General features: G+C 32.8%; 3 protein-coding genes across 3 annotated transcripts; 1 reads left to right on the forward strand and 2 right to left on the reverse strand.

Annotated features, from left to right (window-relative positions):
• Positions 1-2,695: 2,695 nt before the first annotated feature.
• On the reverse strand, positions 2,696-8,231 carry LOC104735021 (uncharacterized). Its single transcript, XM_087486872.1, has 10 exons — positions 8,044-8,231; positions 5,300-5,798; positions 5,008-5,211; positions 4,849-4,938; positions 4,659-4,766; positions 4,327-4,578; positions 4,208-4,246; positions 3,820-4,119; positions 3,205-3,723; positions 2,696-3,127 (listed from the first exon to the last, which is right to left on the reverse strand). Exons 2-10 carry the CDS (start codon positions 5,786-5,788, stop codon positions 2,852-2,854), a joined length of 2,277 nt encoding a protein of 758 aa, XP_087342998.1. The 5' UTR covers positions 5,789-5,798; positions 8,044-8,231; the 3' UTR covers positions 2,696-2,851.
• Positions 5,959-8,103, reverse strand: LOC147926400 (uncharacterized). The gene is made up of 2 exons (XM_087487051.1): positions 7,755-8,103; positions 5,959-7,657 (listed from the first exon to the last, which is right to left on the reverse strand). Exons 1-2 carry the CDS (start codon positions 7,784-7,786, stop codon positions 5,959-5,961), a joined length of 1,731 nt encoding a protein of 576 aa, XP_087343177.1. The 5' UTR covers positions 7,787-8,103.
• Positions 8,232-10,068: 1,837 nt separating the features above from the next.
• Positions 10,069-11,410, forward strand: LOC104746080 (uncharacterized). Its single transcript, XM_010467477.3, has 3 exons — positions 10,069-10,631; positions 10,726-11,019; positions 11,249-11,410. Exons 1-3 carry the CDS (start codon positions 10,127-10,129, stop codon positions 11,344-11,346), a joined length of 897 nt encoding a protein of 298 aa, XP_010465779.2. The 5' UTR covers positions 10,069-10,126; the 3' UTR covers positions 11,347-11,410.
• Positions 11,411-13,059: the final 1,649 nt, after the last annotated feature.

The following is a 13,059-nucleotide window of genomic DNA, read 5'->3' on the forward strand; positions in this document are numbered from 1 at the left end:
AGAAGAAATCGAGATTGGGGAGCCGAGATTGCAGCGAGACGTTCAGGAAGGGTTTCGAGGAATTTTAGTTTAAATAGCAGATGAATATGAAGGACACAACACATGTAATCAAGCTTAGAGCGAATCAATAGAAAAAGTGAACACAAAAGTCCAGTTCGTTGTTTTTCATAGTTCTAAGTCGATTTGTACCGAAAGTCTGCCCAGATCTCATTTTACAAACTTATTCTTCTAATTGTTGTTTCTAGCCCCAACAATCATTATCAGATAGTAGAAGTTAATTTCATCTAGTAGGAACGCATATAAGCACCATGTAAATCCTTGTACAAATAACATGGTTGCTAAAACAGGTCAGCATTCGAGCAACACTTTTTGTTTTGACAGCTCCAATCTGATTGAATTCAACCAAAATTAACAATTGTGTACATACAATTCTAAAATTAAAATAATTTATGATTATAAATTCTGCATTCTTTTTCTTACTGCCGGTAATATTGGATAAATCGCTTTTTATATGTGATAAATTTGTTAGATTTCAGGTTAATTCAATTATCTTAAATTTGCTTTTCTAGTATTACTATTTTAGTCGAAATAAGCACAATTATTTGTTCTGTATGCATTAACCTAATGGATCAGTAAATTCAACAAAATGTCAGCTAAACTGATAACATAGTATATTTATCATGTAATTTTCTTATTTACTCAAAAAAACAAGTAATTTTCTTTTGAAACAAAACAAGCTGACAAACAAAAAAAAAACAAATAGTAAGCAAATTAAAAGCAAAATGTAATCAAGTTCATTTGTGAATTAATTTATTATCAAACGACAAGACAACAACACTATATTCATATATTACCCCATACATAAGTATTTTACTGAGTTTGTCAAAAAAAAAAAAAGTATTTTACTGAATGAAACCCAATTTTCAACGACAAATATAGGATGTTTTGAGTAAAACACGCAGATTAAGAAAACACTACTTTATCAAAGTTTAACCAATCATAAACAATACTGCATAATATAAAGTATTAAACTAATCTAAAACTGCATAGAAAATTGAAAACATCCTATATTTTGAAACACTAAATAAACCTCAAAACATCCAATATATTAAAACGGAGGGAGTATTTAGTAATATAAAAGTAGCGATCTGATCCACGACGAGATGGTAGTCGTCCGTTTAATCTTCATTAATTAGTGATGAATTTGATGTATCGATAAATCATGACTTGCCCTAAGCCAATCATGAAACCCAATACAATAGCTTTGATGCCTATACACACCGGACACCAAAACCCAAAAAAAAAACCAGTTATAGTTTGCTGTTAAATAGAACTATTAATTTCTATAAATTTCTACAAAGCCGAAGGAATGTGATGTGAGATTTTCTGATCCAGTAATTTCTTTTTGTTCTAATCCAGTAAAAACAATTATTCTAATCCAGAAGAAAAAACAATTATTCTAAAAGTTCATTACTTTCATACAACATATTTGCGTAGTATATTGAAGTGGTTTCAAGATTAGTTTTTTTTTCTACGAAAGTATTCTGTAAATAAATACTAGTTAGGTTTGCATTAAAATGTAACTTGAGATATCTTACCAGTATGAAATAATCGATAGTAGATACCCCGTAGTAGCTGAATAAACTCCAACTGCACCGTTAATGGTTAACATACACACGATACCAAAAATGGCATATGTACCACACTCCTCGATGCCCGTGCGTTTTTCCTGAGATCGGTTAAAGTAAATGATTTAGATCGAAATTGTAGGTGTGATTTGTTCTGGCAGCAAATTAGTTTTTTTTTTTTTTTGAATAATTTTTTTTTTCCAAAATAGTAGATGAAGACAACAAATTTAATGTTACTGAAAATTCCTAAAATATATTCATTATGATTTACATATTTAATATCTAATATCAAATTTTTTATAGATAAATTTCCTCGAACGGGTTTTTAACATCAGAAAATTGAAGACATATTACATATACTTTTGTAAAAAAAAGAAAAAAATTAAGCAAAACATATGGAAAATATAAACAAAACATAAGTTTTTAATTGTTATGTTAGCATGCCAGCAACACTTTTTGTTTTGACAGCTTAATCTGATTGATTTCAACCAAAATTAACAATTGTGTACATAAAATTCTAAAATTAAATTTTTTAAAAAACAAAATTATAAAAGCGTAGTGATACTTTTAAAATTTTTAAAGCTATAATCTGACAGTCGATGAACAATTCACTACAACAAATATGCACATTGTTAACCAGAGAAAAACGCTATCATAGGTCTTTGATAGCGTTTTCATGAGCGCTGTTTTAGGGCACTGTTATTATATGTACCCCATATACAATAGCACTTATTACGTATGCTATGTTATAAAAATATAACATAGCTTTAAGAAATTGCTATATTATCAAGATCATAATTTTGAAAAAATTTATACAACATTTGTTTTTTCGTGCTATGTTATAGTTTTATAGCATAGCTCTAATAAACTGCTGTATTATCAAGATTATAATTTTGCAAAAATTTATACAATATTTAATTTTTCGTGCTATGTTATACATATCTAATATAGCTGTTGCGAAATGCTGTTTTATCTTGTTTACTGTGCTATGGTATATTCTTTTATCATAACGTTTACCTGTACTTTTATAGCATTTTCTGATATGTGATTATAGCACACATAACCTGTTTTATAAAATCTCATAAAATCTGATTAATAAACGTCTCAGATCCAAAATACATAACAAAAGTCTCAAGAACATCAGTTTACCATCAAAGTCTCAAGAACATCCAAAATAAACAAGCAATCTCAAGTACTTAACATTACACAATAAAACCATCAGTTTAAGACATAATGACCTTGTTCTCTGGCCAAGCAATGCAGGAGCTAAGTGCATCTTCAATAATCTCTATTTCATCGGATGGCCTCCAAACTTTTACATTTTTCACCTTCACAACATCTATCCACACTTTAACTGCATTAGAACCCAAGCGAGTAAAGTGAACCTTATGTTCTGGATCATTTGTTCCCCATCGTCCTTCAGCCACAACCCTATTCTTTTCAGTTAAATCCATCAACTTGCACTTCTTATTCTCCTTGGAAATAACTTTATTAATGCGCTGCCATGTTTACAATATAAACCATCAGTCATCATATAATTAACAAAAACAACTTCATAACATATGAAAACACTTACTGGAGACTTCCTGAGAGGAGACTGTGATGGTAAAGTATTCTTTATTGGTGATATTGGACCCGTTGCATCATCAACAGGAGACTCAGAACCAGATGCAGACTTAGAAGACATAGATGCAGATTTGGCCTGCGATGCAGCCTTTGAAGCTGTTGCTGAAGTTTTGGACTCTGTAGCAGACTTAGAAGCTGTGGCTGCAGACTTGGCCTTTGATGCAGACAAAGAAGCATGTGATGTAGCATTCTGACCAGTTGGAGTTGAGGGATTTTCAAAATCAACCTTACTCAGGGGCCAAGATACGTAAGCCATCAAACAGTCCTCAAGAAATGACATTTCAGCTGTAGGTCTCCATAGTGATGTATCAGGCTGCTTTACTGAATCCACAAATACTTTAACTGCTTTTGGTCCAAGAGGAATTCCGTTAACCAACGCACTTGGTTCTTGTGTCTCCCAACGCCCCTCAGCAACAATGACGTCACCCTTAGACAAATCCAATAGTTTACATTTGTTTCCTTGTATACCCTGTTAAACACAATCAGTAAACAAATCCAATATAATTAATTAGCATTATAGACAGGGGTAATACATTGCTAACACATTGCTAGAAATTATAAATACCATAGGGGCAATGTCTTCCATTTGGATGTTGTTGTCTACCAGTCTACACTTATCAGTTGGCCATGCGATTATATGTCCAACAGCTTCTTTCATATGAAAGATCTTTTGTGCAGGTCTCCATAGAAATGCATCTGGTTTATATGCAGCTTCAACTAACACTTTGAGATCATAAGGGCCAAGACGACAGTCATTCACTATGTCATCCGGATCAGAAGAAAGAATCCGACCCTCACCAACATTTTCATCAATGTCAGACCAATCAACAAACACACACTTAGGATGTGCTCTTTTGTTTACACTCTGCAACAATTTCATGAGCAACTAAGAATCATAAACGACACTAAGAAGAATCACTTAGCTGATATGAAAAGAAGTAAGAATATGTTACTCTTGCAGCTGAGTTTTCATCCATTTCAGCTTCTGGTCTCTGTAACATAAACAAAAATAACATCAATTTATATTACTCTAACTGGCTGATGAATAGTAGAGAACTCTTAAGTATCTAACCTGATTCTTGATTCTGCCAAGTTCACTTTCCAAGGCATTGACCTGTTTTACTAATTTTACTTGCCGCTCTTCCATTTCAGCCATACACTTGCTCTGCATTTGTAAACAAGCTAATTTGGTCTTACTCATGCCTCTACCCATTGCCCTCAGCCTACCAGAATTGTCAGATCCTAAAAGCTTGGCGAGGTGATCTTCATCTGGATTTGTTAAAAATGCTGGAGCATCACTTCCACCAATTTCAGCTGCTTTTTGCTGAAAAACATAAAGACAGTTTCAGGTTTTACTAGTCGATAACACACTATTTACTGGTGTACAACTCTATTCAGACTTACAATCAAATCAGCTGCATTCGTATCTACTGGTGTACCATCCTTTTTGGTGCGAGACTTGATCCAAACATCTAGTCTTGTCACGCTGGAAGGATCTTCACTTTCAGCTTTCTGTTCCAGAAAACAAAATTTCAGTAACAGTACAAGCACTATGTATAATAATAAACAACATAGTTGTAGTATATATGCTTGCCATTTCTTCTGTTAGTCTGCTGATCCCTTTACGACTAGTGGTGTGAGGTATCTGATTCTTTCTTTTTGCTTTATATTTCTCACTCACGGCCTAATAATGAAACATGTTAATTACTAATCACCAATCAACTACTAAACAATTATAATCACAAGTAATTACCTTAAATGCAGCACTAGTTTTGAGTTTGACAAATTTTTGCCAATCAACAGGACCAATATTTGGTGGTCTCAAATTCATCCTCTCTTGGTTATTTGCAGCCAAATTTATAGCCTTCACCGTGACAGACTTGTGTGATCGCCACAAATGTCCCATCTGGTGAATCACAGATATCCTTTGCCAATCTTCATCAAGCTCAAACCTTGCCTGCATTCACTTACACTCACACCATAACTATAAAAGTAAACATGTTCAATTGAGAGACTTTTTAAAAACAAAAAAAAATTCTTGTTACCTGAACAGATCTCCAGAGAAGTGTTTTAAGATCTGGACTCACTTTCTTCCAGTTAGGTATGTTGATAGGGATGTGTTCTCGCATCAATGTCCCTACATATGATGCCAACTTGACTGACCCTGGACCAACCGCTACTCCAAGTACATTGTAATCAACTTTCACTCTAACAGATGGATCCTTGGCTAGGTTTTTCATCTTTGTTGGTCCTCGTTTTCTTTTACGCGTAGCAGGCTGCTCATGTTCTTCAGACAACACAAACTCTCCTACTGGTTCTTCTGGTTGCTGTTGAGTTTGTGGTTCTTCGGAATGATGCTCCTCTTCCTCCACATGCTGTTCTGTTGCTACAGGTTGGGCCTCCACATGCTGTTCTGTTGCTACAGGTTGGGCCTCCACAGTACAAATAAACTCAGGTTCGTCATCATCCTTAGACTTTCTCTTTCTTTTTCCTCCACCCTTCTTCCCTCCAACCTTCTTTTTAGTTCCACCCATTTTAATTCACCTGCGTAAACAGAAAATTAATCACTTAGAACAGAAACTTAATCACGTAGAACTTATATAATAGAATACATCATAAAATCTACAACATTCAACAAACATCAACCATAAACAAAAACATATATATATATATATATATATATATATATAAATGAATCAAGAATCTACTCTTGCACATATATGCCTTCCCAATAAGGCAGAGTAAATAAAATGGATCTTTTCTTCCACCTTGATAACTCATCTTCATCTACTTCTACTTCCTCATCTTCATCGGATTCACTTTCATCATCATCACTGTCAAACACTGGTTCTTTATAGACAGTTCTCTTTCTCTTCATCCCAGCCTTTTTCACATTTCCGAAATCATTTTGGAAGTTTTTCAGATTCTGATGAACTTCATGACCAGTTAAAATTCTTGACTTTCTCCTATGCTCAACTTTTCCATCAAACCAAGTCTTCTTTTCCCTATATCTGTGTGTTGGAGCCAAACCTTTTCTATGACACATGTAGACATGTTTCCTGCTAAACTTCAACCACATACTATCAGTATTTTTCCCACACATAGGACATCCCATTTTACCTTTTACTTTACAACCAGCAAGATTTCCATACGCAGGAAAATCACTAATGGTCCAGAGAAGCATTGCCTTTAGAGTAAATGTACTTTTACTAAAAGCATCATACGTTAGCTCTCCATTCTTCCACAGATGATTCAAATCCTCAATAAGAGGTTCTAGGTAGACATCAATATTATTACCTGGTTGTTGTGGACCAGGAATCAATAATGTCAACATTATATTCTCCTTCTTCATACAAAGGTGAGGAGGCAAATTGTAGTTTACCAATAGCACAGGCCAGCTACTATAATTACTATTCTTCATGTTGAATGGATTAAATCCATCTGTGGACAGCCCAAGCCGTATGTTCCTTTCTTCAGCTGCAAATGAAGGATACTTCTCATTCATCTGAGCCCATGTAACAGAATCTACTGGATGTCGAAGTTTTCCATCAGTGCTCTTGTTAGTGTAATGCCACCGTAAGTCCTTAGCCATGTCCTCTGATCTGAACATTCTCTTCAGCCTTGGTATAATTGGAAAATATCTTAATACTTTCTGTGGGACACCTTTCTTTACCTCATTAGTCCGCTTATTAGTCTTCCACCGTGAAGCATTACATTTGGGACATTTATCAAGCTTCTTTAACTTCTTTCTGAAGAGGCAGCAATCATTAACACATGCGTCGATCTTTTCATATCCCATATGAAAGCTCTTTAAAAATTTCTTGACATCATACAATGATGTGTGAAAGACATTACCATCTGGCAACATGCTTGGCAATGTCTGAAGCAGTTCATTGAAGCTCTTATCCGACCAGCCATTATGTGTCTTAATCCTAAACAAAGTCACAATAGCCGATAACTTGCTGTGGTTTGAACAGCTAGGGTATAGTGGGGTTTCAGCATCCCGGATCTTTGCAAGGAACTCATCCTCTTGTTGGTCCTCACCCTCTGCAATCTCACTTAAGTCGCCCACAGGTTGGTCAGCTAAGTCACCTCTAAAAGCCAACTCTTGATCAAAAAATTCAGCAGCTTTATATAACTCAAAAACTTCCTCATTCCACTGAGTTGGTTTACTTTGAAATTCATCTACTGACTTCACATCTCCATGATGATACCAATCACTATGCACCTTGTATGCCTCATCCATCCCTCTTATTACAAGATGCTCAACCACAACACTGTTTAACTGTCGTACTACATTACGACAGTCTTTACAAGGACATATTATCATTTCTATGTCACCTAAAGCCGCAGACACATCCCTTACAAATTTCCAAGCTCCACTTTTATAACCAGGATCAGCTCTTCAATGGATAATTAAAGAAAAAAATCATAACTAAAAGAACATCTTAAAGTATCCAAACCCAAAATAAAACCTAATTATGAAATATAATTCCTTACCTGCATAGATGCACCCATGCCTTGTCCAACATTATATGTTATAATATAAATTTTAACCTTTATAGATAAAATAGAGATACATATTATACAAAGCTCACATTAAGCAACAATTCAGACAATACTGCACTACTTCAGACACATACAGATGCTCTTAAACCAATATCTAACTGTGTAAAATCTCACTAATCTAATCACTATTTATACGAATCAGACTCAAAGGACAAAACATAGCAATCACCAATATTCGTGTGTAATAATAATGTTTAACTATTGGTTGAGTGATACTAACCTGTTGTGTGAGTACAGAGAAATGAGAAGCTTCAGTTCCCCAACATTTCAATCACCAACACTTGGGAAAAAAAAAAAATCGTTCAGTTTATGAAGGCGCAAATACTCAAATCCAAAAGCTATTTTTGAGTCAAATCTGTAAATAATCGAACCCTAACAAAACAGATGGATTCGAAACTCCACATTCTCAAAATCTGTAAATAATCGAACCCTAAAAAACAGATAACGAAATAAATCTAGATAAATCGAACCCTAACAAAACAGATAACTAAATCTGACCCTTATCGAAATCAAAAGCTGTTTGAAATCACAAATAATCGAAACAAATAACGAAATTAGGAGGAAGAAGAAAGACATGCCTCAAAAATGGATTCGAGCTATCAATTGCGATGGATATGGAGATTTAGGGCGAAATTGGGGCTTTTCACAAACGGCGAAATTGGGGCTTTTCACAAACGGCGATAAAACTGAAGAATTGATAAGAAATTTAGAAGAATTTGAGCACACACAGAGAATTTAGAAGAAGAAATCTTCTTAGGTTGAGCTTAGGTTGTAACGAGAGAGAGAGAGAGAGTGTGTCGAGTTTTTGGGTTTTTTTTTTATTTGGCGATTAAGTGAATAATTTCACTAAGTATTGGCGGACAAAAGTCACTTTTGTTTCCCGCTACATAATTTTCCTATCATAGCGTTAATAAGATGCTATTAAAAAGTAAGCGAAAAAAAATCTCATCTTTCATAGCAGTGACGGAAAATGAGCTATATCCGTCTGCTATCAATGTACATATTTGTTGTAGTGATTTGTTGTATGTAATAGAAAGAAAGTGAATTAAAAGACAAAGAGTGTCATTATTCATTACCTATAACTTTGAGAGCCTACATTGCTTGATCAATGGAGAGCTTATTAATTTCTTTGGTAAAGTTGTATGTGTTTTAAGAATTAAGATGAATTATGAGTTATTGTGTTTGCATGTATGCTGTTTAAATAGGCACAAATATGACCATTATAGGTAAGCTTAAGCCTTAAGTCATGTAAAAGTTTTTAATGTACTAATAGGGCAACAAGTAAATTAGTAATTTTGTTATGAAAATATGAAAAGTAAACTTGGATGAAAATCGTAATCACTTTTAGATTGTATATGAGCATAACAAACTTATCATCCAAGTGATGAACAACTTTAAAACACGTTTTCCAATATTCTAACACACATCCCAAATTAGTATTTTGTATTTAGGTTGATTGATATTTATTCTTTTTTTTTGTTTTTGTTTACTTACTTTTAAACTAAAACATTAATTATTAATTATATAAACACTATTTAACCAATGATAAAATTATATGCAAAATATTAAAAGTCAAAAACAATTAAAAACTAATTAGTTATGCATTGGAAACTGAAATATTCATATAATGTATAAGAAAATTTTCCTTCTAAAAGATCAACTATTAAAAAGAAAAGATTCTCAAAAATAGCACCAAAATAAGTTTTTTTCCAAATTTAGCACATCTCTAAAATTCCAAAAATATCACTATATTTCAAAATTAATCTTTTAAAATTAAATTCTAAATTCAAAAAGTAAATGTGAAACTATACCTTACCTCTCAAAACTATACACTAAATGTGAAATTGAGAACCCAAACTTAAAAAAAATTCTAAAAATTAATTTTAAGTATTTTAATGTATTAAATAGTGCTATTTTTGGAAATTTATGGGATGTGTGCTATAGTTGTCCATAAAACTTGTTTTAGTGCTATTTTAGGGTATTTTTTTCTTAAAAAACTGAGGGAGTAATATTTTTCAATATATCCAAATTTTAACTATTTGACAAACAAATTAAAAAAAAAATTACAAAGAAATAATATCTCACAAAACAAGGAAGTTAAAGAAAAAAACAATTTCAAGATAATATTCCAAACTTATGTCAAAAAAAAAATATACATAAACTATTATTAGGATAATAAATTAACAAATTATACCATAACGAGGTTTCATTTAATATAAATTCAAATTTCCATAAACCTTTTTAGATAGAAAAGAAAGGGAAAGAGGAAAAAAAAATTCAGCAAAGTAGAGAAGACAACAACAATGAGGAAGCTCTTCATCTTCTTCTCCTTCCTCTACACAGTCACAACCCTAACATTTCCGCCATTAACAACCTCAGCATCAACATCGTGCCGTACACTATGCGGCAACATCCCAATAAGCTACCCGTTCGGCATCGACGTCGGCTGCGGATCTCCTCAGTTCAAAGCAATGTTCAATTGCTCCACCGATCTATATTTCACCACTCCTTCCGGAAGCTACAAAGTCCAGAGCATCGATTACGAGAAGAACACTATGGTAATCTTCGATCCGGCGATGTCTACTTGCTCGATTCTTCAGCCTCACCACGATTTCAAGATGTCTGATATACAGAACGCTCTTATCAGACCTTCGTACGACACCGTTTTCGCACTTCTCAACTGTTCCAACGACTCTCCGGTTCATAATCGTTACCGGAATCTCTGTTTTAATGCCGCCGGCCACTCTTGCGACGAGCTTTACAGCTCTTGTGCCTCGTTTCGCATCTTCAACACTACAACACCCTCTGGTATGAATTCAATTAATCCCTAATTCGAACGATTTGAATTAATGTAGCGATTTTTTCCCCCAAATTTTGAAATCTGTGTGTATTCACTTTTCAGGTAATAGTACGGTTCATACGACGCCGTATTGCTGTTTCACTAGCTACGATACGGTGCGGGTGATGAGTATGAACATTTTGGACTGCTCACATTACACGACGGCGATTGACAAAGGGAAAATGAGAGGCGTGGCTCCTTTGGATTGGTCCTATGGAATTGAGCTTTCGTACGCGGTGCCGGAGATTGGTTGTGACCGTTGCCGGAAGTCAGGTGGCACGTGTGGTTTCGACGCCGAGACGGAGATATTTCTTTGCCAATGTCCCGGTTCCAACAACAACCCTACGAGAGAATGTGGTAATTACTGTTTCAGTCCCTCATTTTTTTAAATTAATTTCAAACAGAGTGCATAATTTGTTTATCGTGATCATTTTAGTCCTAATAAGACAACACAATACTTTTCTTATAGTATGTAGTTTAGGCTGCAGTAATCGTTGGTTAGATTCATTGAACTGGTTTGTTAGATTCTTTTAATATGTTAGATTTTGAGACGTTACATTGTATTTTTTTTTGGGTGCTATTTCAGGTGGAGGTATGACTAACCAAGGAGGCTTTAATTCTACAAACATAAATCATACGATTCTCTTGATCATGTTCATGTATTTTGTTTACTCTCTTCTGTGATATATCATATATTCATATGTTAATTTTCATTTTATTAATCTATGGACTACTTTTTTGGATTAAATTCTTCTTTCATTTCATATTTTTATAAGGAAAAAAGATGGCTAGCTACATCAAGTATTAGCAAATGCATGGTCACACATGCCAAATATAATATTGTATCATCAAATACACGAAGTATATATATTGTATGGCCACATGCATGAACTATATGACGTTATGTGGTCAACACTATAGACATACAATCCGGTACACCGGTCGAATAATTCCAGCGAAGACCAACATTGACTTCGGCATTGACCAACATTGACCAAAAAATTGTATTTTTGAAGCTAATATATTCATTCTTATAATTAGTTACTTTTATTTTTGAAGCTAAACTAATAGTTAAATAAAATTATTAATAATTATTTTCAAGAAATATATATATATATATATAACATATGTAATTATTAATGATTTTATATATATAAATCTCTGATCATCATATTATTTAAAATTTTAAATACTACAAGAATCAATAAAATCAAATTCAACTATTTTCATTAGAAAATAATATGCAAAAGATTTGAGTATATGATTCTTTACTTTAAAATTTGCATGGTAAAGAGTATACAAAATTTTAGATACTCTTTGGTTATTAAAAAATTTACATACTCCTAATAACATGTAAACAATAACAAAAAATTAACACTATTTACTTTTAATAGATAAAATATAATGATATATAATTATTTTCAATATATAATATAAGGGCATTTGCAAAAATCCTCTTATTCTATATCCTTTTGCAAACATATCCTAAAATCAAGATAAAATCTATAAATATCTTGAAAATAATTATTAATTATTTTTATTTAACTATTATTTTAGTTTTTAAAATAAAGATTAATTAATTATAAGAATAAATACATTAGAGATACCTAAGATATTTAGATATTGAATAGAATGTTTTCTAATCATGAAAATTCATAAATAATTTAATATAGTAATTTATTATTTTGTTTTTTCATAGAAAAAAATTAAAATACAATTTGTTTTGGTCAATCTTGGTCAACACCGGAGTCAACGTCGGTCTTAGCCGGAATCATTCGACCGGTGTACCGGATTGTATGTCTATGGTGTTGACTACATAACGTCATATAGTTCATGCATGTGGTCATGCAATACATATACTTCGTGTAGTTGAGGATACAATATTATACTTGGCATGTGTGACCATGCATTCTCCAATACTTCAGGTAGTTAGCCATCTTTTTTCCTTTTTATAATAGTGTCACATTTTTACTCGGAAAAAAGATACTCAGCTACACGAAGTATTGTTCAATACATGGCCACACATCCCAACTTTAAAAATGTATTGTCAACTACACGAATTATATGTATTGCATGGTCACATATACCAATTATATGATGATATGTGCTCAACATCACAACCATCTTATTCCGGTACACCGCTCATCAGAATCTGGTGTTGACAAGTATTGACCGGCGTTAACCGATGTTGATCAATAAAAATATGCAATTTTTTTTGTTTTTAATATTAGAAACCAAAAAAATTTTTTTTTTTTACATCTTTAATGTATTCATTCTTATAATTCGTAATTTTAATTTTGAATCTATATATATATATATATTAATATTTCTACAGACAAATATATAGTTTTGCAAACTCAATTTTTTGGATCTTCTATATATTAAAAATAAATATTG

Source organism: Camelina sativa, chromosome 15 (genome assembly GCF_030686135.1).
Source record: "Camelina sativa cultivar CO46 ecotype springtype chromosome 15, ASM3068613v1".
In the NCBI taxonomy this organism is placed as follows: Eukaryota; Viridiplantae; Streptophyta; class Magnoliopsida; order Brassicales; family Brassicaceae; genus Camelina; species Camelina sativa.